The following is a 23831-nucleotide window of genomic DNA, read 5'->3' on the forward strand; positions in this document are numbered from 1 at the left end:
TTTCTAATCATAGAATATTATCCTATAAATATAATTGCACTGAGTCACAAAGACACAGAACAGATACACGCTATTTGCTGGCCATTGTACCCCTGAGAAAAGACTAGAAGCTTATCGATAGGGGCCCGGTTAAATAAATTGTCACATGCCCATCCAGTGAAACCCTCCACACACATTATCATTCTCCAAATCACCTAGTAAGGGAAAAAAGCCAGGTCCAACTATATGTATAGAATCTTCCCATTCGTTTAAAAAATGCAGTGCTGAAAAGCAGAGCAGCCGGTTTTAACATGTGCCCAGGTGGAACCCCTCTGGCCTAAGAAATGGTAAAGAATGCTTGCCTCTAAGGAAGGAAATGGGAAATGGACAGACTCAGGGTGAGGATGTTTTTCCCGTCTTACTTTATTCTGCATACTATTGGGAACGTTTAAATGGATACGTACTAAGGCCCGCACCTTCCCAAGTCACTTAAACAGGTACAAATAATGAAAAGAAAAAAACAGGCTGAAAGGAGAGGTCTGGAATGGGATTTAAGGCGGACCGAAGGAACAGTTGGCCTATTTCCGCTTAGCGTGGGGCAGGCCCAGCAGTGACAGTGGGGACTGTGACTAATGAGCCGGTGCCTATGATGGAGGTTTCACCAGGCCGAATGGGCCCTGCGTACTGGAGTGAAGGCATGACTCGGGGGGTGTCTCCGTATTCCACAGTCTGACCCCCTGCTCAGCAAACTTGGACCCCCAACTTTTTAAGTCACCTGGAGTTGATGTATGCCTCAGAGGTCATTTTAAAAAGAGCTCATGAATGACACATATAGGCGACTTCAAAAGGGGACACAGCCATTGGGAACCTCTTACCATGAGGTCCCTCCCTGGTGACAACATATCCTGGAGTGCATTGTCAAGGGCAGGAGGTCTGGTGGGTCCAGAAACCAAGCAAGCACCCTTAGACTTAATTAGCTAGAGGATCTAAATGTTTAGTCGCTTCAAGCTGGGATCACCTAAGGGTGATGATGATTTTTTTTTTTTTATGTTATTTTTGTAGAGAGATGAAAAGTAGAGAGAACAACTGTACGTTATCAGAAGTGGCCAACGATGAGATCTGCTGATAGGGCCGGCATTGTGTTCATCCCGCACAATGTGTAGGGATTTGTTTTGTTTTGTTTTGAATAGGGAAATGTCATCTGAAAATTCTCAAGTGAGGCTTTCATGGAAATAGCTGATTATCCGCTGGGGGCTTTTGGTAGGGCCTCTGGGCTCAGAGCTGCGAACCGGCTGTACATCGCAGCTTTCGTGCCTATGAATGGAGCCAGACTCTGCTTGAGTTTCCAGTTCTCTCGTTCTCAGAAACACGTGGCCTCTGAGGTCTTCTCTGCACAGGGCACATCTCACCCACTGACCTGCTGCTTTAATTGTGAAACTCCCAGAAATGTTTAGGGCAGCTTACCATTTCCTTGGTCTCCCTGATTTATTATCATTATTATTATTATTATTTTATTTTTGGGCAGGGCAAGTGTTGGCAAATTCTTCCTAGTGTGGTAAAAGGATATGAAGAGAAGGTCTTTTGAAAAGTCTGCTGTAGGATTAGAACTGTGATGCAAGCCAGCGATGGTGTTTCACGATCTGATTAAAATGCACCCTGGGGGAGAGAAATGAAATAATGTGCAGCTGTCCCCATGACCATCCTGTTTCTCTTTTTGCTGTTTGTCACGCTTTCCCCGGGTCGCTCTTGGGCTCTCCTGGCCTCCCTCAGAGAGGGACAAGTTAATATCGCCCATGCTCCTGAAACCATGTCGGATGTCTGCATGTGCTGAGCAGAATATGGTGTCTGGGCTTCTTCTCAGTCCAGAGAGGTAAAGAACAAGTTGCATTTTACTCAACAGAAGCTGCTGGAAATCTGACTGTATGCACCCTAGAACAGAATGCTGTGTCCAGGGTGTCAGCCAGGGTAGGGACAAAAAAAGTCTTGGAAGAATTTAAAACAGAAATGCCAATGTTTTTTGAAAAAAAAAGTGTGAATAAAGAATTTTCTATGTGAGTGCCTTCCCAGTGGTTCCCAACCATGGCTGAACATGAGTAGCTTTCAAAATAACTAGTGCCCAGGGAAACTTGAAAAAAGATTTCTGCCTGGGTCTTACCCCCTAGAGCTTCTGATTTACTGATTCTAAGTGGGGTCTGGTAATGGGATTTAAAAAAAAAAAAAAAAAGTCCTCCCAGTGATTCTAATGTGGATTAAAAATTAGGCACCACCCCTATTTCCAGGAAGAGACATCATTGTAATGGCCGTCTTTTATCCTTTCAGGCACCAAGTGAAGGGATTTGCAAGCATGATCTCATTTTCTCTTCATAACACCATGCGGTGGGAAGTGAAGTCTCTCGTTTAAGCTCGCGCAGTTTACCCAGAAGCGCTCACTCTGGCCATTCTCTGTAGAGCCAACCCCCTCCCCATCTGGAAGATACTATCTAAAATGCAAAGGATAAGAAGGTTGTGCAAGAGGTTCACTGCAAAGTTGTTTGGAATGGAGAGAAGGAAAAACAGAAAAATGAATGCCCACCCTGAGTAATGGCTCAATGAAGGCTGATATATCCACACCTTAGAACAGTTTGTGGCCGTCCGATAACAATGAATTAAACACTGTACCCGTTGAGCTAGACGGAAGTACATGCTTGTGTAGCCCAGGGGTCTGTCCTGGGCTGGGCTGACAGGACAGGTCTGTCCTAGCTGGGCATTTGCCTCTTTCTTGTCACCAGCAGGGCAGTCTCAGAGCGCTCGGGCCGACCCCCTGGTTAGCGTAGCCCAAAGCTAGTGCTGCAAGAGACAAAAGCAGAGCCTACAGGGCTCCTTAAGGCCTTGGAATTCATGGGTCATCCTTTCCACTCTGTATCAGGGGTTAGGTAGGTTAGCCGGGATTCCATGGGAATCCGTGGGAAGACCACAATGGGGAAACATGGATTATTTGGGGGGCGGGGGAGAAAGGGATGTGCCCACCTGGAGACCGTCTACCATAATAGTGTAATAGGATAGTTTTACCCAATAGAAATTCTCCCCTGGAGTTTTTGGTGAGAAAAAAAAAGCACTAAGGATTAGACTCCCCAGGGCTATCTGCAAGGGGGCGGAAGGGCAAGGAGCGTTGGGTCACCCGAGGGCGCCAGTTTTCGGAAGTCTCGGCCATGCACTAAGAGGCGGGGCCCGTGCAATGCTGGGGAAGGAGAAAGGAAAGTGTCTGCGTGGATGCGGCCTGGAGCAGGGTTTCAGCTGCACAGCTGAGCCCAGAGAGCTTGTGCAGTGAGAGGACACACAGCAAGGCTATGGGACGAGAGGGAAAAGGAATGTTTGGAAGTGAGCTAGATCCGCTTACCGCTTTGGAAAGGCCTGAGCTGTAATTCTTCGAGATTGACGCTGGCACGCGCCGCGGACAACCCCCCCCCCCCCCCCCGCAGCAGCCAATCCACCCCAGCGCGCTGCCGCTGTTCTCCGCTTGCTGCCCGGAGACGGGCGGTCCTAGCATCCCCTGCGCCTGCTTGGCCACGTGACATAGTCCTGGCCAATGAGATCAAGAGGATGCTTCCTGGCGCGCAGGGCCTTCTGGGAAAGAACTCCCATTCTGTCCCAATCAAAGGAGGGAAGGGCGGACTGCGGTGGCCCATGTCGGCCTTCCTCTTCCTGCTTTTGGATCGCTTCACATGGGGACGTGGTGATGTTGGTCCCACATTCTCACATCTCGGGTAGCTCTGAATTTTGGCGCTGGGGCTCCCATTGCACCTCGCCCAGGCGTCACTATTGGCAAATGCTTCTATTCTCAATATGTCGGCGCATGGGCAGGGACAGGTGGCTCAAGTACGAATTTTCAGCCCCATAAAATGATTCCACTGAGTTTATTTTTTTTAAAGCAAAATTAGGCAATTCTTCTTTTTGGGAACAATTGACTAGTAACAGAAAGGGAAGCCATATATATATATATTATATATATGTTATATATATATATATATATATATATATATCTGTGTGTGTATATATATATGTATGTATGCGGGTGTGTGTATATACGTGTGTGTGTGTATATATATATATTAAGATTTTATTTGTTTATTTGACAGACAGAGATCACAAGTAGGCAGAGAGGCAGGTGGAGACGGGAAACAGGCTCTCTGTGGGGCTCAATCCCAGGACCCTGGGACCATGACCTGAGCCATGACCTGAGCCGAAAGCAGAGGCTTTAACCCACTGAGCCACCCAGGCGCCCCTGAGCTGTTTATATTTTAGAAACTTTGTATCCAGGTGAAGCAGAGACAGTCTCCTGTTTCTGGAAAATGCTGTGTTCTGGTCGATACAGCCTGCGTTAGTCTCTGCCATCCAATAGCACTGAGGACTGAATGGTGGTTTTGTTTTTGTTTTTGTTTTTTTAGAGTGACAACTAATGTCACAGATTTGAGAGAAAGGAGTTGCAGAAGGAGAAAATGAGGCATTTTTATTTCTCCAAAGATCAGTGAGGTTCTAGGCATAAACACACAGGTGGGAAGTCTCAGATCGTCGGAGGACGTGACGGAGAAAGCCAGAGACAAGGGACACGAAGCTCATCAGGCTCTGCTTCTCGTTTGCTTGTCTCCTGTGTTTCAATCCATTTACCCTGTGCCAGCCACTATTCTACACCTTCCACCGAAGCTATTCTTCTTCTTCTTCTTCCCATTTTATAGATGACTGTCTGAGAACACAGATTCCTTGCCAAGGTTCCACAGCTGGTGGGTGGCAGAGCTGGGACCTCAGCCCAGGTCTATTAGATGCCAAAGTGTGAGTGCGCTCACGTTGGTTTTCCATTGCTGCTATAACAAGTCACCCCAGTTGCGGTGACTCAGAATAACACAAATATATTATCCTACAGTTCTGAAGGTCAGACGTTGAAAATGCATCAGCTTCCGGAAACTCTAGGGGAGCATCTCTCCCTTGCTTTTTACAGCTTGGAGGGGACCCCTGCATTCCTTGGCTCAGGGTCCCTTCCTTCCTGTCGAGGCCAGCACTGCAAAATCTTCTCATCTGTCTCTCCTTCTGTGATATCTCTTTCTATCCCTCTCTTCTCCCCCTGGTTGCCCCTTAGAAGGGCCCTTGAGAGTACATTGGACCCACCCGGAGATAAAAGCTATGCTAGAGATAATCCAGTGAACGTCAAACTGTAATGACAGCCTTTATGAGCATCAACATTAAATCCAAGCCAGCACAAGCAACTTTCTCCATGTGTTTCCCACCTGCCAGGCACTCTTCTAAGTATCCCACATATTATCATTTCAGCCTCATGATGAGCTTAGAAGCTTAGTTCTACCAGGAATGAATATCATTCCCATTTTGCAAATCAAAGGACAGAGACCAGAGAAACTTCCAGAAGCTCACAGGGCAGAGCCATGGTTCGAATCCCGCATCCTGGCTTCTTACCCTTCCTTCCTACTGGCATCCCTCCTTCTTAATGAGCCCTCCCAGGAAACGTTCTTGCAGGGTGATGAACTGTTGAATCATCATAGGGAAAAATATAGATAAAAAGAAGGAACTCAGTCACCCAGAATCCCACTTATCTCTTTCTATGGTGACTTTTCTCTATGGGCATAGGTATATATATACCCCACCAGAGATGAACACAGATGTGCATCAAAAGATTTGGCTAGAGACTTCTGTCAAAAGAAGCAAAAAAAGGCTCCCAGAATCCTACTTTTATACCTCCTTAAAAACTGCTTTGAATATTATAACTTAGTTAATAATCTGGGGAAAAAACAGCAAGATGGTAATAATAGGCTGCCTTCCTCATTAAATGGGATAATCACTCCAAAGCGAGTTGCATAGGACTCAAGTTGTCAGTGAATGACAGGCAGAATTCTGACCTCAGAGGATTAACCTAAACTCTTTACAGATTCTCCAGCGGGTGCCAGATAAGTTGAAAGCAAGGCTGTGGGCAACTAGAGCTAAATGCAAGGAACCCATGACTCACCAAAATGCGATTCTCTGTTTCCCTTGTCATGCGTCAGTATTCAAACAGCAATATGCTATTCCAGACTGTCGTCTTGTATTTCTGTAACCTGTTTTCCTCCTTTTAGGAATTCCTTCCATATATATATGTATTCCTTGCATATGTATATAATTTATTAATTGTGTGTGTGTGTATATAGAAAGATATAGATAGATAGATAGATAGATACATAGATAGATGGATGTTGGGGAAGAAAGGAGGGAGAGAAGTAGAAAAGGAGGGAGAGAGCGACCAAGGGAGGGAGAAAGGAGGAGTCTTTCTCAATTCCCAACCCTATGTTCTTTTGTTCTTCCTACACAGTCTTTGCCTTTGTGCCCTATACTACAAATAGGGGAATGATCGTATAGTTATGATAAAGACATTTCTGTAGGGCGTATTATATTCTCAATGCCTCTCAACTTCTTGAGAACAAACATCTACAGTTTGTAAATTATATAAATGGTATGATTCTCATTTCAAAGCCTGTCCATCTCAACGGCCAGATTTTACCCCCTCATCGAAGGCTGCTGCTGTGAACACAATCCATTTGGTGTACATCAAAGTTTAAGTTTGACCCACAGGGTTTAAAGGGAGGAAAACTTGGGGCCTTTTCTCATCCAGTGATTGCCAATCCTGGCGGTGAGTCAGAATCCTCCAGAAACCTCCCCACTTCAGCTTATCGTAGATAGAACCTATGGGAGGGGCCCTGCCATCTAAGCTTTTAATAAACTCCTCAGGAATGATATTGTGATATAGAAAAGAAATACCTATTTGGTCTTCGTCCCCATTCCTGGCACAGGCTGCCTAAAACTTATCATATAAATGATAAGAGCCATGAAGACGTCTTTTGTTATTCATAACAAGCCAGCCCATTTTAACTACCTCGGAGTTTATGTTAATGAGGTGACTTTGGAAAGCCCCTAAGGATGGGGGCCCAGGTTGCCAGGGGAACCAGCCCTGTGATTAGAGGGTTGGAACTTTCAGCCCCATCCCCCATCTCTGGGGAGGGGAGAGTGGCTGGATATTGAGTTCCATCACCGATGGCCAATGACTTAATCAATCATGCCTGTGTAATAGAGCATGCACAAAAATCCCTACAGTACAGAGTTCACAGAGCTGGCTGCAGGGAGGGTGTGTGCCTGGCTGGGCCACAGAAGCTCCATATCAACCTCCCCCCGCCCCCCCAACCCAGGAGCCCTCCTGCCTTGCCCTATGCCTCCCTTCCATCTGGCTGTGGCTGATTTTTATCCTTTTATAATGAACTGGTCATCTAGTAAGTCAGCGGTTCTCCCGAGGTCTGTGGCCGTTCTAGCACATGACTGAACCTGAGTGCGGCTTATGGGGATCTCGGATTTGTACAGGTAAGTGGAACACCCACCGCGTGTGAAAGCGGGAGGCAGTCTTCAGGAACTGAGGCTTCAGCCTGTGGGGGCTCATGTTACCTTTAGGTCGACAGAGTCAGAACCCCATTGAGATGGAGGACACCCAGAAGCGTCACAGAATCGCTTGGTATGGAAACCCCACACATTTGGTGTCCAATGTGGCGTGAGTAGTAGAATATAAAGAAAGGAGTTTTCCCCTAACGCTAGGGTGTTCTAAAACCTCTAGAACCAATAATAGGACTCATTTCCTCATTGCTCAGAAGAAGAAACTGAAACCCAGAAACTTACATGCAAATGACAGCAACCGTAATCATAAAATAATAAACACAGATGATACATGGAGCACTTGCTGTATGGCAGGCACTGAAATAGGTGTTTTATTAAATCTGATACTTATATTATAGGCACCATTGTTATCCCACTTTATAGATAAGGAAAACGAGGTCCAGAGAGCTTAAGTAACTTGCTTAAGGACACAAGCTGGGAGGTGGAAAGCCAGCAGGTGGATTCCAGAGTTACCCCTGACCACTTCTTCTTCTTTTTTTTTTTAATTTATTTGACAGACAGAGATCACAAGTAGGCAGAGAGACAGGCAGAGAGAGAGAGGAAGCAGGCTCCCCACTGAGCAGAGAGCCCGATGCGGGGCTCAATCCCAGGACCCTGGGATCATGACCTGAGCTGAAGGCAGAGGCTTTAACCCACTGAGCCACCCAGGCGCCCCACCACTTCTCCTTCTTATAGAAGTTTATATATATATATATATATAAATTAATTAATATATATTATATATAATATATAAATTAATTAATTAATATATATAATATATATTATATATAATATATAAATTAATTAATTAATATATAATATATATTATATATAATATATATAAATTAATTAATTAATATATATTTATATATATATTAATATATATATTCTCCGCAAAGCTGAAGGCAGCTTTATAATTAATATTAATTAATTATATTATTTATAATATATTTTATATTATATTTATATATATTTATATATATACAATTTATAATTAATTTATATTATATTAATTAAAGGCAGCTTTATAATTAATATTAATCAATTAATTAATTAATATATATATAAATATATATATAAATATATATATATATATTCTCCGCAAAGTAGAACCCAGCCACTTTTGATACACTGAACTTATAGTCTTCTAATGCAGGACAAAATAAAATAGATAAGTGTATCATCCCATTTTAAAACTGGCCTTGTGTAGGGAAGATTCTGTTTCCTTGTCTACTTCACCAGTTTCTGTGGAGTTCCTAAGTGCTGGTAATGTGTACATGCTTGATGGACAGGCTCCTTTAACCCTCTCAGGAATTGTGTGAGCAGGGAGCCTGGCATGTGGCTCCATCCCAGACCACCTGATGTGACTCCATCAGGCAGCCGCTTAACCGGCTGAGCCACCCAGGCACCCCGCAGAGCAGGGACTTTAACCTCAGTCTGTCCAACTCCAAATGCCAACCTCTTCGTGTTTTCACTCTTCTGCTTTTGTCTTATCTGCAGGAGATCTCGCCCTCCTCCAGCGGTTACGCATACTCAGAAGCAATGGGTGCTGCTCAGAGTTGAACCGTAACCCCCAGTGCCTGTGACTTCACTTGGAAACAGGATCTTTGCCAACGACCACGTTAGGATGAGGTCAGTTAGGATGGACACTAACCCAATATGACTATGTCCTTATAGAAGGGACATGCGACACGCAGACAGACGTGCACAGAGAGGACAGCATCTGGAAGCCACGGAACACCTGAGACTCCTGGGAGCTCGGACAGGGGCAGAGAACAGGTTCCTGCTTGTGATGCTCAGAAGAACTCAGAAAGTGCTTTTCTGTCCTACCTACCCACTGCCCCACTGGCTCATGGTCTGTACCTTCATTTCTGTGTCTATGGTTTTCCTTTTGAATACAGCTGAATACAGTTCAAAGAAAAGACCTGTGGCCTCCAGCACTGTGAGACAACACGTTTCTGCTGTGTAAGCTGCCCTGTTTGTGACACTGTCCCAGTGGCCCCAGGACACTAACACTAACGTTTTCAAAGCGAGCCTGTGGCTTCGAGCCTTGCATTTTCTTTTCACCATACGCAGGATCCGCAGACCCTTCCCCAGCCCCCGAGGGGCAGCCCACTTCCCCAGCGTGGCACTGACCTTCGTCATAGAATGGAATGTCACAGGTCGATATCATCACCGGCGTCCCATTTTGACCACACTCACACTCAGACGCCCCCTGCAACAGAATATGTGGCATTCGTAGTCAGGTGTTTGGGGAAAATCGGAACTCAAGGATGAACCTCAAGGCCACAGGGTGCATCACCAAATGAAACTTAAAGGCTATGTTTCTGGAAACTACCCAGCTTCCCATCATGCCTCAGGGAACTGAGTAAGCCATTCATCTCAGAGAGCCCCACGAACACAGGCAGGATGGACCCCATTGTGCAGTGAGACGCCCAGCTGACAGGGACACTCGTCTAATCAGTGGGGAGAGAGAATTGGACACGCCGATCCCCGAGACCCGTGAGGTTAACCACATGCCACCCTCCCGAAAACACAGCGTCGTCCTCAGCCCAGCCCTTAGTCAACAAACTTGTCAAATACAGGAAGTTCACGGTGGCTTTCCTTCTGCTCCACACCCTCTCCCTCCGTCCTCACTGTTGGAACCTTTGTTCCAATTTCCTGCCCTGATTGTTTTTATTCTTGACATTTGCCGCAGAAATTTAAGAAGCTTATATACATATATATATGTATATGCGTATGTACGTATGTACATATTCTCACAGAAAGAAAAATGTTCCACAGAGAGAATGTCTGTTACATAATGTTCTTTTAGTAACAAGGCCATCTAAATGAGACCACCAATAGCTGACACTAACTGGATATTGATTATGTGCTAATTACTCTGCACATCGTATTTTGCGACAGCGTGGGTAGGGTAGTATCTGTGAATAAATGCCCAGAGAGAAAACCACAGTCTGACGGCACTCCTGAAGGCGGGAACCTTGTGGGAGCGACACAGAAGGCTTTTCTTTTTTTTAGGTTTTTATAATGGTCTTAAGGGTTTAAAATAAGCCTGCGTTCTTGCATCTGTCATTAACCCTCCCAAGAAATCACGACAAGGAAACTTCTAACCTGTGCGACTGTTTGGTCCCGAGCTCACGACCGGCATCCCCTTTGGGGCAATCCTGGGTATGCCAATTTGATTTCTTTGGCTCACAGAGTTTTTATTTTCAAGTCTTTGGGAATCAATTGCCAGTGTTTAAAAAGCAGGAGAGTTCATGAACCCTGTTTTCCAACCGCTAATGACAAACCAGACTGGGAACATCTGGTTGGTTTCTGTCGGCCAGAGCCCACCCTTCACCCATGGACCGACCCTTGGTCTCCGGTCCCCTGAAGGTAACTGCCGCCCGCTTCCCTCCCTTCTGTCACTGCCCCCTGCCAAGCCCCCGGAGGCCAGAGGCTCCCAGATGAGGAGTCACTTGGGAGCTGGAGGGACTGCTGAAGCCCCCACCCCGCCCCCCCAGCCTGCGTCTCAGTTGCTGTCAGGAGGGACCAGGCAGCGGGAGTCTGTCTGCAAAGCTTCCCAGACGATGGACTCCGCACTCAGGCTTGACACCCACTCTGCAGGCACCGGAGTTTCGAGCCCATTGCTTCAAACCCAGCCTTCTATTCTGGGCAGGAATTCTCCATTGAGACGGTCGATATTAGCTCGTAGGGGGTTGTAAACCTCCTGCGGGGGCTTCCGTGATCACGGACGGGGCTCCAAGTCTTCAGTGGTATGGATTGCGGAAGTGCAGGCTCTCGGCCACTCGGTGGCAGGAGGTCTAAGGAGCGGAGCTGGGGTGTCCCTGCCCTCGGCCTCCAGCGCAGTCTCCTAAGAGAAGCGTTCCTAAACCAGTAGAGCCCCCGCCCACTGCACTGAAAATGCCGCGGCCGGCCCTCACTGCCACGCTCATTCTGATCTAACTGGTCTACGGTGCTACTCCGGCCAGGGATCCCGATGTGGAGCCGAGGCTGTGAGCTGCTGGCCCGAACCTGGAGTTTCCTCAGACCACTGACATTGGGGGCCAGATCATGCCCTGTCCTGGGGGCTGCCCTGTGCACAGCTTAGCAGCATCTCTGCACTCCACCCGCCAGATCAGGAGCCCTGAGCTGTGACAATCCAAAATGTCTCCAGACACGGCCACGTGCCCCTGGTGGAGTGGGGGGCGGGGGGTGGGCAGGCAAAGTCACCCACAGCTGAGAACCACCTGGCGGTCAGGGCCAAACTGGCCCCATACGATGCACCTGGGAGGTCCTTGAAGACCCAGGTTGCATAGATTCCCTGCCTTGTAATTTGGGATTCGGGAAGCCTTAGGTGAGGCCTCGGAGCCTGCATCTTTAACAAGCTCCTGGATGGATGCTGGAGCGTTGAATACAACGGAAGACTCCATGGGAACAGCAGCACATCGTCAGTAATGTCTGTGTGATGAGCACCAAACAGGCATTCACTCTGCGGTCACCCCCAAATCTAGCTGCTGGTCAGTCGCGAATGGCCCCGTGACCCTAACTACACTACCTTGTTAGCTTCTGCCTCCAGCTCGTTCTCTTGGTCTTCAGCTCTTTGCGGGACACTCATTTGGTTACCCATTGTTCCTGCAACAGAGAAGAAAAGAGAAAGAGAGGGAAGAATTAAAACAAAAATCTTATTCCCGCCTATGAAGCTAAGTGTCGGGAATGGACTGGTTACTGTGGGTGTATTACCACAAGCCCAAGTTAGGTCAATTGCTCTTATTTATTTTGGGGAATGAGAAAAGGTTTGGGACTCCTATATTCAGTAAAGTTTAAGTCCAATGCAACCCCCGTTTTCAGCTGCTGGGAGGAAATCGTTATCATCATGAAAAATATGTTCAGGATAGATAACATTTTTTTTTTCTCTTTTAGCCCAGCACAGCTATTGTATCAAGGAAATGTTAGAATGTAGATAATTAAAATATAATACTTACAATTTTTAGTATTCTCTGATTGTCAAACTAAAGACCCCTTGTTAAAACTCCTCATGGCATTGGCTTTTTGTTTGTTTGCTTTTGCTTTTCATAGTACTTAGAGGTACTTGTAATTATATATTTATAATTAAATATAGAGCTAAAGTCTGGTGGGTAGGTAATAAAGTCTGGTGGGTAGGTAGTAAGTCCATCGTCTAAGGCCGTTTTTGATGGTTCAACTCAGCATGGTACAGTGGTTAGGAGCACAGAACCTGGCCTTGACCCCCCCCACCCCGCTTCTCCTTGCTGTGTGTCTTTGCGCAAGTGAACGAGGCTCTCTGTGCCTCACAGACCTGCTACACGGACTCAGTGATGAATGCTTGTGGTAGTGTGGTAAGGAAAGTGGTAAGAATAATGTTTGGCTCAGTATAAGTAATATCTAAGTGCTTGCTAAACCAAACACATAGGATTTCATGCAATGAGCTTAAGTAAATCCTTGAAATAACAGGGGCCCGGCGAGGGGGCAAGAGGCAACTGTGGTAGGTAGGTAGGATGGGTGGTTCTGGGTTGAAGGAACAATGAGTCCAGACTGGGAGGGCAAAACAGAACATTTAGCTTCTGTGTCCCCTCCCCCATACGCTGCGAGCACCATGAGCCCGGGACTGTCTCTTTCCCTGCTGTGGTCTCTTCTGTTCTCAGTGCGGTGTTTCCATTTATCGGGTCTAATTATCAGTTAGTGGTGGGAAGAGGGGATAATCATTGATAGCTTACCCCCCCCCTACAGCTAGGCATGTGCCCACATCATTACTGAGCCTCTCAAGAACCTTGTTTTAATAATAATGATAAAAGTCAACAATTATTTAGCCCGTCCTCAGTCCCAGCACTGAGTCCCCAAGCACGCTCCTGGAGTCGGTTTACTGAGCCCCACAGCACCCCTGTGAACAGGGTGTTGGCATCACCTCGTTCTAGATAGGAGGAACTTTCCAAAGGTCATCCCTGTAGTGATGGCAGAAGCAAGATTCAGACAGGCTGCCTGGGCTCCTGACCACTGGAATGTTCTGCATATTATCACCTCCCCTTCGAGAGGAGGGAATTAGGTTCCCAAAACTCACCCAGGAGAGACATCCGGTTCATGCAGAGTGGGGGTCTGACCCAGAGGATGCCTGGTCTCAGAAGTAGGGCTCTTTCAGACATCCCAGAGACCTGCTGCCTTGAGACCTAAAAGTTTCTTTTTCACACACACAAATAATGTATGTTTGAGGAGCGGTGGGCTCATCAGCTCTGGGAGCTTTCAGAATACAAGCCAGCACTTTTGATTTCGGTTTGAAAGCCGCCCATGCCTCTCCAAGGACTCCCATGGAGTTCTGGCCTGCGGTATGAGGTTTCATGCCCTGCTGATAGACACACTGAGTCATCAGAAACTTCAGAGGCCAAAACAGGGTCATAGGTCTCACGAACTGCTGTCTTGGGGGAATTTGATCGATAACAGGATCTGGGGATGTTATGTGTTTTCTAATCACACCAGGTAATAAAACTGAGCTCCTGCTAACACCTACAGGACTTCAGTGAATTTGCAAGGCTTCCTACTTACAAAATCCATGACATGCCTACTTACAAGAGACCACCACTTCCATCTACAAACGGGGCCTCGTGCACATCACATTGAATCCTGAAGACTGGGGTGGGCAAGCAACAGCCGTGTGCCAAACCCAGCCCGCCGCCTAGTTCAGTGTGGCCGGAGAGCTAGGAGCAGGCTGTACATTTAGAAATGGTTGAAAAAAATCAGAGGAAGAACCACGGGTTGTGACACAGGAAAGCTTACACGCATCCCAAATTCTGCTCTGTCAGTGGATTCTGTCCGGGGACAGCCACGCCCACTCATTCGTGTCTTGTCCACAGGGGGCTGGTTTCAGGCTACAAAGGCAGAGTTGCAGAGTCCCAGCAGAGATTAGATGGTCTAAAAAGCCTAAGATCGTCGCTATCTAGCCTTTCCCAGAATGTTTATCAATCGCTGCTGGAGATCACTCTGAGTGATATATACCTAGTTTGCAAGGAAGGAGGTTCAGGGAGCTGAGAGACAAAGTGTTGGCGGTGGCTAGACTGACCAGGATTTGAACCCGCTGTGTATAAAAATTAAGGTGACACCTCTAACAACCACAGGCATGACAAAATAGGAACAACAACAACAAAATTGGTGAGTGATTACCATGTGTTGAGCAGCTATGCGGAGGGCTTTCCTTATAATAAACTCGTTGACTCCTTGCAGCAAATCAGTAAGGCAGTCGTATCATTATTCCAATTTTATAGACAAGGAAACTGAGGTCAGTAGGTGAGATGCCTTGACCAAAGCCACGCACAAGGATAGACATGCAGATTACATCACCACCTGAGCCCAGCTTTTTACAAAATTACAAATGAGTCACCAAGGGGTTTGCAAATTTTTCAAGCTCTTCTTATTCAATGCAGATTTAGTCCAGTCTGGGGGCTACTTTCAAAAAATGTCTGAGGTCATGAAAAATCTCTGGGCTGCGAAAACTTTGATACGAGCAGGCAGGAGAACATTTCCTCCCAAGGAGCTGGGGCTCCCTTTTCCTGATAACTGCGCATTTGAAGTAGGCTCTTCGCAAATTCAGGGCCAAGTGGATGGAAAGAAGGACACTGCATTCGCCCGTCTTTTGCAGGGAGAACCTGGATTCAGATAATACTGCTTCCCACCCGCAGTCACCACACAGGTGTTGTGAAATTGTTCCCGCTCTTCCTTCAGATTTTGTAAAGAGGATTTACAGGGACAAAAACAAAAGGTTCCTGCCACCTATTGGCCATCGTCAGTATCAGCAGAAATGAATACAGTCAGTCTCAAAGGCAAGGGCAGACTTTTTGGGAGGGCAAGGGGAACAGTTTCACATTTAGCAATTCCGTCTTCTGTTAAAAGTTGTCTCGAGCATGGCAAGTCCTCCCCGGCTCTAAAGATAGTACAGCTAGGGGCGCCTGCGTGGCTCAGTGGGTTAAGCCTCTGCCTGCAGCTCAGGTCATGATCCCAGGGTCCTGAGATCGAGCCCCACATCGGGCTCTCTGCTCAGCGGGGAGCCTGCTTCTCCCTCTTTCACTCCCCCTGCTTGTGTTCCCTCTCTCGCTGTCGGTCTGTCTCTGTCTGTCAAATAAATAAATCTTAAAAAAAAAAAGATAGTACAGCTAATAAAACAATCATGATAATCATCACATTGATGTGTAGGGAGAGCCAGCCCTGTGTCAACCCGGTGCTGAACGCTCTAAGTAAAGAGCCACGTAGCACATAGGATAAGGATGGGAGTGATCCAGGGCAAGTTACCGAGCCTCGATGGGCCTCAGCTTCCTCTTCTGTAAAATGGGGATAACAGGGGTGCCTGGGTGGCTCAGTCAGTCAAGCGTCTGCCTTCAGTTCAGGTTATGATCTCAGGGTTCTGGGATGGACCCCCGGCATCGGGCTCTCTGCTAAGTGGAGAGTCTGCTTCTCCCTCTCCCTCAACCCCTCCTCCCCACTTCCGTTCTCTTTCTCTCTCAAATAAATAAAATCTTTTAAAAATTTTTTTAAAATGGGGACAACAGTAGCACCGACCTTAAGAGGTTGTTGCAAAAATTGAATGAGTTATTCTATGCGAGGTGCGGGGAAGAGAGCGCGGCTCACGGTGGGCGCCGCGACCATGATGCCCTTTCTTTCATGAACCAGTGGTGTGAGTTGTTTTGTTTTTAATGACCTATTCTGACATTAAACACCAGCCAGGCCATATGGCGGGGCGTTTTTGTTTTTGAAATTGGACTCATGTTGGAGCCCTTAGCCTTTTGAGGACGTGGGGTCGGTCTTTGCGGGGTGTTGTTGGGATAAAAAGTCCTTTTATTTCTCCATCTACACTGTGTCCTTGAGGCCACAATCAGTGGATGCAGGACACACGGGGGGGGCGGGGGTGACTTAAATCCCCATGCCCGGGCCCCAGCTGGACCTGATCCCTCAGATTTTCCAGGGTGGAGCCCGCGGCACCAGTACATTTTCAAGATCTCCAAGTGATCTCTGTGACAGCTGGGGCCGCTGTTTTGGACACTTCGGGGTGCGGAAGCTTCCCCTGGGCCAGGGTCCTTCCCTAGATGTTGCCTAACCTGACACACAGAACACGGTTCTCAGACGGAGGAAGGGTCTCTGCCTTCGGGTCCCATAATCATCATCAGCTCAGGCATCGGAAATGCCCCCCAATCTTGCCAGGGCCATCTTCGGGGGTCCTCTGTGCTGTCAGCCTGCAAATGCCAGGGAACCTGGGCCTCCAGTTGCCCTTCCCCGAGAATGGGTGTGCAGAGCACACTCTTCCAAGCGAGGACCATATTGCCCTCCAGAAGACATTCCTGAGGGTCACAACTCAGGGTCGGGGGGCTGCTGCTGGCACCCAGTGAGCAGAGACCAGAGACGCTGCTGAACATCGTGCAGGGCACAGGACAGCCCGCTGCAGAGAATGACCTGCCCCCAAATGCGACCAGCGTGGAGGTTGAGGGATCCTTCTCCAGGAGCTGGACTTGGTAGTTTTCTCCTCGAGCTTATGGCCCACTGTCCCCTAGTGACCTACATTTCTGAGGAGCTGCTGGGGGTCTAGTCCCTGGTGGTGACACAGAGTAGCCCTCTGACCTGACTCACACCAGCTGTGGGCATAGCTTCGGCCCCCATTCTGTAGGGGTGAGGGGTGGAGGAAAGATGGCAGCAGGTTCGTCCTCACCGCTCGCATGTGAAGATAGCCGGGGTGCAGTCCGCACCGTGTTTAGTCCCGCAGTTCATGTACAGCAGCGAAGGACTGAAGATTAGCCGTTATAATAGGGGCCACATCACATGAGCTGTGCCTTCAGAATCATAATAGTTCGTATCTCTACAGCGCCCGCTCTCTATGCGGGACCCTGCCCTGAGTACTGTCTTACATGGGTGTATCACGTCCTCCCAAGAACCCCACGAGGCACGCATTTATATCGTCCCATCTTACAGATGCCAAACCTGCTTGCAGGAAGCCGATGCTCCTTACCTAAGACCGTGCTATGGACTGACCTGCTTCTGCCTCCAGATTCGCATCATGAAGCCCTAACTGCCGCTGTGTCCGGAGACAGGGTCCCTAAGGCAGTCAGTAAGGTTAGAGGAGGCCCTGATCTCAGAGGATTAGCATCTATGAAAGAGGGGACACCATGACAGCTTGCTCATTCTCCACCGTGTGAGGCCGCAGGGAGAGGACAACGGAGAGAGAGTGGCAGGAAAATGTCCCACCAGGATCAGAGTCTGCCAAGACCTTCATCACGGGCTTCCGGCCTCCAGAGCTGCGAGAAAATACCGAACCTATGGCATTTTTGTTACAACGGCACGAGCTGACGAACACAGGTTATCTGCTGGTAAGTGGGTAACTCGGGCTTTAACCCTTGGCAGCCTGCTTCCGCAGCTCAAACTCTTAACTTTTTCCTTCTTACCTTCTACTGTGTCCTCTGCCGTGTAAGTTATGCTCTCATTTTATTAAACGTTTCTGTGTAATGTGATACACTATAGAATATAAAATACTGCGTAGCTGTCTGTGCAGTAAGAAAAGATCACACCCAGCCAAGGAGTGTGGTCTGATCTCCAGTCAGTGCACGCTTGAGGAGGGATGCGCAACCGAAGGGTCATTGGCAATCTTTGGGCAAAGATTTAGCACAGGGCTTGGCAGTAGTCAGGTGAGAAAACGTGAGTCCTTCCTAACACTATTTATTTCTCTTACGAATGTTAGGATCCCATTAGCTCTGCGGTCTGTTCCCCGGGCGAATTAGTCAGCCCGGAAGTGGTCCTCGAACTCCTCCCTCCTCTTTCACACAAGTGGTTTGCAGTGAGAGGTTAACTATAAGCCCCCCTCCAGGGAACAGAGTCAACCCTAAACACGGGCCCTGGAGAAAGCATTTCTGAAAGCTGCCTTCCAGCAAGGAGCTAAAGGACTGTCCAGGGGGAAGGGGAGGTTCTCAAACAGTGGCGACAGGATTAGTCACCAAGTAAGCAGAAACACCTTCGATCAACGCCATGGAATGTAGGCAAGCCGTGGGTCCTCCCCACCACCCAGCCGTAGGCCGTGCCAACAGAGCCATCTGGCACACCCCGCAGAGCAAAAGCTCTCTGCCCCCGACTCCAAAGGCAGGATCAAGTGAATAAAGAGACCAGACCTGCTCTGCCAGGTCCCATGACCCTGTGTCTCCTTGCGTTCCCCAGCACAGTGCTGGGAGCGGTAGACACTCTGAGGGCCTCCGACGTACGGTGGTACAGGTTGCCTCCTGCACAAGGGGGCCCATGAGGACTGAAATCCATCCTTCGCTGTGCTCCCCAAGCCCTGTGCCTTAGAATGGACCACGTGGGCCCAGGAGAAGGGGTCCCCTTAGCAGAATCACATCGGGTGTTTCAGGAACACTCGGTAGTTGATATCTTGCTGTGGGAACGCTCAAGTTATGTGCGTATAAATGGTGGGTATGCCCATAAGGCTTAGAGCTTACTCTCTCTCTTACTCTTTGTGTCACCAAGCATCTTCCAGCTAATCGTGCAGCGGGTAGCATTATCTGAAGGCTCCCTCTGAGTCAGGCAGGGCCAGAGAGGCCCCCAGGTACAGAATGCAAGCAGCCATTCTCTTTCCAAGGGCAGAATCTGCACTTGGAAATGAGCGTCCCCTCCCCCAGCCCTGGATTTGGCCCTCCGGTGACTTGCTTGCTTCACCCTAGTCCTGGCCCTGGGGCCAGGAACTTTACTTTCATTGTCTCTGTTTTTCCTTAGAGCTCCCCTACGATTCCACCACTACACAGATAAGGAAACTGAGGCGCAGGGAGGCATTCCTCTCACCTCCAGAGTGCATGCCCCATGAGGACAGGTGCGGGGCTGGTCCTGCTTTCTTTAATGGACGTTGGTGATTAAATGTATAAACAAGAGTAACTCCCACCCCCTTCCGCCTCCCCCTGCCCCAGATCGGAAAGCGCTAAGGAGGCAGAGCAGGGGTCGATCCTGGCTCCGGCGCGTCAGGCTGTCACAACCATAACTATTCCCAGCGCCCGGCAACGGCAAGAGGAGCGGCCAGCAGCACGACCGTCAGCACGTGTCCCTCCAGCAGGCCGGAGGAGGCCCGTCCCTCAGTGTGAGCATCTGCTGTCGTGGGAAACCGGCCAGGATGGGTCCCGATGGGCCGCTGGCTCTCCAGAAGCACACGACTTCTTGGTAAAAAGACAACCGACCATTCCCGAGTTTCAGAAACCTTGCGAAAAAAAGAATCTTCCATGACTGGGGACTTGGCCTTTGTCCCTTACTCCCCCTTAAATAGAAAACGACTTTAGCACACTCCTCTCTTGGCTTCTTTGGGGGCAAAGCAGGACATATACACCCCAGGCCTGAAGCCAGTGGTGCCCCCCCCACCCCCATGAATCAGGCACTCGCCCCTCGTGCAAAATTTAAGGGGGAGCCAGAAAACTCAAGCCATCAAGACAAACATTATATTTTTAACACAACATTTTAAAAAAAACCCAGTAATGCTGTTACTGAGCTCGTCTTTACTTAACCTGCTATTTTGTTCCTTGTGGGTGTTTTGGCATTAATTTTATTTTTTAAATATTGCTTTAAAATATAATTTATCTTGGGGCACCCGGGTGGCTCCGTTGGTTAAGCATCGAATTATTGATTTCAGCTCAGGTCATGATCTCAGGGTTGTGAGATCGAGCCCTGTGTCAGGTTCCTACTCAAGATTCTTTCTCCTTCTCTTTCTGCCCCTCCCCCTCCCCCCAAATATATATATATATATTTTATATATAAAATATATATATTTTTATATATATATTTTATATATATAATATATATATTTATATATATATTATATATATATAAATATATATATAAATATATATATTTATATATATAAAATATATATATATATAATTTATCTGGATGACTGAGTTTCTTGGTGTCTCTTAAGTTCTGCACACCCATGCGTGCCTCTCTCCCTCACTCGAATCCCAAATGGATTGGATCTCAGCTCCATTGTGGGAGACCTGGGAGACCTGGAAGTTCTCCCCACTGGCCCTGCCTCCTCTCCTGAATCCTCAGGCAGAGGTGATGATAATAGAAACAAAAGCCAGCATTGATCAGTGCACAGGTGTCCGCTCGGATCGCGACACTACAACAGTGCTCATTCTACAGAAGAGGAAAGGAAGCCCAGGGAGGAGAAGTAACCGGCCCGGGGTCACCCAGCCAGCCCGAGGCATCTGGCCCCAGGACACCTACCCTCTTATCACCTTGATGCTTCAAGGCAGGAAGGAGTTTCAGAGGGCAATGCCAACTTCTGGAGTCCTGGATTTGAACCCAGCACCCACCTCAAAGGACGGCTTTGAATGTTAAATAAGACAATTTATGTAAAGAACCAGAGTCACACAAGGAGTCCTTCTTCCCGTCTCCTCCACATCCTTAGACCATGCCCCTTGGAAGAAACTCAAAGTCAGCTTTCGTATGGGGGACTCTTGTCCTGACAATGGTCCCCAAATTCCATAGCAGACCCCTTTGTCTGCTGATTTCTTACCTCAAGCCTTATACTTGAAATGGCTCTCCATCTTTCCAAGCAAACTGGAGCTATTTCTGTTGCTTCACACCTGACACCACTTACGTGGTCATACAATCTTTCTATAACCCATTTGGTACGGCTTTCTTTGGATCCATTTCACAGACGGTGAAACTGAGGCTCACACACACACCCAGGGCCACACAGTCAATCAGTGGCAGAGCTGGGGTTGAACTCAATCCTCGGATGCATGGCATCTAGATTTCACTGCCGACCACAAACAAGCCTCATCTGGAAGCTGTTACCTGTCGAGTCCCTGGCGGGAGTGTCTGCAGTCCCCTGGAGTCCCCTGGAGCTGCTTCTGCTCAGGGTGCCTTGTCTCCAGCTGGTGCAGCCCAGGGTTAGGCAGGCAGCTGAGCCGGGCTCCCTGCCCTTTGCTTCCTTCTCCGGAGCCTGCTGGCTGAACACACAGAGCAGGGCAAACACTGGTCTGGGTGGGGCCCTCCTCCCCAGGGATCCTCCCATAGAAGCAGGTTCTCTTCCTGGCTGGGGGGGCTGTTCTCGCCTGTCCAATCAGAACCCAGCACCTGATTTCTCCCGCACTAAGGCCTGCCTGGCACTCCAAGCATCCTGGCCAGTCCCCCCATCCCCCTACCTGCTCAGGTTGACCTGGGTCGCTGATTCCCTTCCGCAGTAACCACGGACCATGGCCAGAGCCGGGAAAACACGTTCTGTAAGGTTTTGCAGTTCTGTCTGCCTTTCACCTTCATTTTTCTAGAATACCACCTCCGCCGCCCAGCCACCTCGTTGGAAGGAACTAGCATCTCACCCACTGCACCGCCCCCAGGTACAGAAACATCCCTCCCAGTGGGCTTTGGCCACGGGAAAGCAGGTAATCTAAGGGTGGCTTATTGTTCTGAAGACCGAGGATGGCATGGAAAAGGGCATTCTTTTTCTCTGCAGGCTAGAAATTCAAGACAGCCTGCTGAATTCACTTCATTTCAGCAGGGATATTTGTTAAAGTGTCTCACAAGGGCATATGTAATACAAGATGGGAGCATCAGTTAAAAATAGCAAAAGAGGGGCACCTGGGTGGCTCGGTGGGTTAAGCCCCTGCCTTCGGCTCTGGTCATGATCTCAGGGTCCTGGGATCGAGCCCCGCATCGGGCTCTCTGTTCAGTGGGGAGCCTGCTTTCCCCTCTCGCTCTGCCTGCTTCTCTGCCTACTTGTGATCTCTGTCAAATAAATAAATAAAATCTTTAAAAAATATAAAAAATCAAAAAATTAAAAAATTGCAGTGACATATTAGAAATTCAAAAAAATAGCAAAAGAAGAGGGGCAATAAGAGTGAGTACATCAATGTGTGTATTCAGGATCAGAAATAAATATTCAGGTGGATTTACAGGCTTGCTGTGATGGCTTCACAGATGGGGCTTTGAGCTTCCTAACAGCCAATGCAAAGAGAGAAACATGGCAAATACTATTCAGTGTTCTTGGGAAAACACGCAGGAGAAAAGCGAACTAATAATTATTGTGGCTTTATTCATTAATGTGCTCACCCAAGCGCCCATTTTGATCAACTACTTGCTGAGCACCAGACTATATATAGCCCTGGGCTTAAACTGGGGAAAAACCGTGTCCCCGCCCCACTCTAGGCTCACTGCAATTGAACACAGAGTCCTGCAAACAAACATAGAATTAGAGTGTGATCCTCATCATGAAACAAAGCCAAGGCTGCAGAGAGAGAAACAGGGAGAGCCAGAGAAAGCCCCTTTCAGAGAGCAACATTTCAGGGACAGACATACTATTTAAGCAGATAGTGAATTCACAATCGGACACCCACAATGAAGGCAGTAAGCTCAGTTCTAGCTCAGCACTGGATCTTTAAATCTGGAATGTAATAAAGCCAATTACTAAGCATCTGCCACCCACGCACACGGGGCCAGCATCATCACAGAGGCAGTCTGGCCAAAGGGCTCATGAGCTTGGGCTCCGGGCCTGGGTTCGGATCGTGACTCTGATTGATGGGCTGTGTGATAACGAGCAGCCACTTTGCCCCCTGTCTCTGTTGGCCCCCCTCCTCTGTGAGCAACCTTGTGTTGGTTTTGTGCTTATCTTTGTACCCCCGATCCTAGCGCTCTGCAAAACGAGATGGGTGCCTTCCGGCCACAGAGCAGGTGCTCGACAAGCCCTTCTCGTTTGGACCGGCTCACTCGCAGTCGTTGTGACAGTAACTGCCATGTGGACGACGTCTTACTCTTTGGGGGTAGGAGCGGCCCAAACCATTAAGGATCATTATCTGTGTGGGACACTTAACGGCATGTCTGGCATATTGTGGCCCCCGGTCGATGTTAACTTCATAGCAGTGGGGGCAGGGCTGACTCTGGGATTACAGGAGCCCGTGAGAAAGGAAAATGCAGAGCCCCTTGTTCTCGAAGCAGGGAAAGAACTATTTGACGTGCTAAAGTATAAAGCACTTTCTGGAGCACATGGGTGGCTCAGTCAATTGAGAATCTGCCTTCAGCTCAGGTCTCAGGGTCCTGGGATCGAGTCCCAGATCGGGCTCCTTGCTCAGCGGGGTGTCTACTTCTCCCTCTCCCTCTGCCTGTCGCTCCCCCTGCTTGTGCTCTCTCTCCCTCTCTCTGTCAGATAAATAAAATCTTAAAATATATATATGTGTATATATATATATATATACACACACACATATATATATATATATATATATATATATAAGGCATTTTCCTTTTTTCTATAGTCTCTCTCTCTTGGCTTCTTAGGTATTTCCTTTGCTATTCAAAGTTGTTCTAAGTAAGGAAGAATTAAAATGTTAAATTATTCATGTGAATTTTACCATTCATCCAAATACTGGGCAATGTGGGTTTAAATGCAACGTGCTCATGGGCAAAATCCCGGGAATCCCACGACG

The 23831-nt window shown here is 48.0% G+C and overlaps 1 protein-coding gene across 11 annotated transcripts in view; it reads right to left on the reverse strand.

Moving 5' to 3' along the window:
- The window catches only part of BCAS1 (brain enriched myelin associated protein 1), a 94310-nt gene extending 72952 nt beyond the window's left edge, over window positions 1–21358 (reverse strand). For 5 of the 11 annotated variants that reach the window (XM_045980744.1, XM_045980736.1, XM_045980741.1 and 2 more), the window contains exons 1-3: window positions 21208–21355; window positions 11954–12030; window positions 9550–9628 (exon numbers count right to left, since the gene is read on the reverse strand). In XM_045980744.1, the coding sequence (XP_045836700.1) occupies window positions 9550–9628; window positions 11954–12025 (151 nt within the window). In that variant the 5' untranslated portion in view covers window positions 12026–12030; window positions 21208–21355. Of the gene's footprint in view, window positions 1–9549; window positions 9629–11953; window positions 12031–21207 lie in introns of all 11 variants that reach the window. The other 6 variants (XM_045980738.1, XM_045980733.1, XM_045980743.1 and 3 more) reach the window with 4 other exon arrangements.
- Window positions 21359–23831: the final 2473 nt, after the last annotated feature.

Source organism: Meles meles, chromosome 16 (genome assembly GCF_922984935.1).
Source record: "Meles meles chromosome 16, mMelMel3.1 paternal haplotype, whole genome shotgun sequence".
Classification (NCBI taxonomy): domain Eukaryota; kingdom Metazoa; phylum Chordata; class Mammalia; order Carnivora; family Mustelidae; genus Meles; species Meles meles.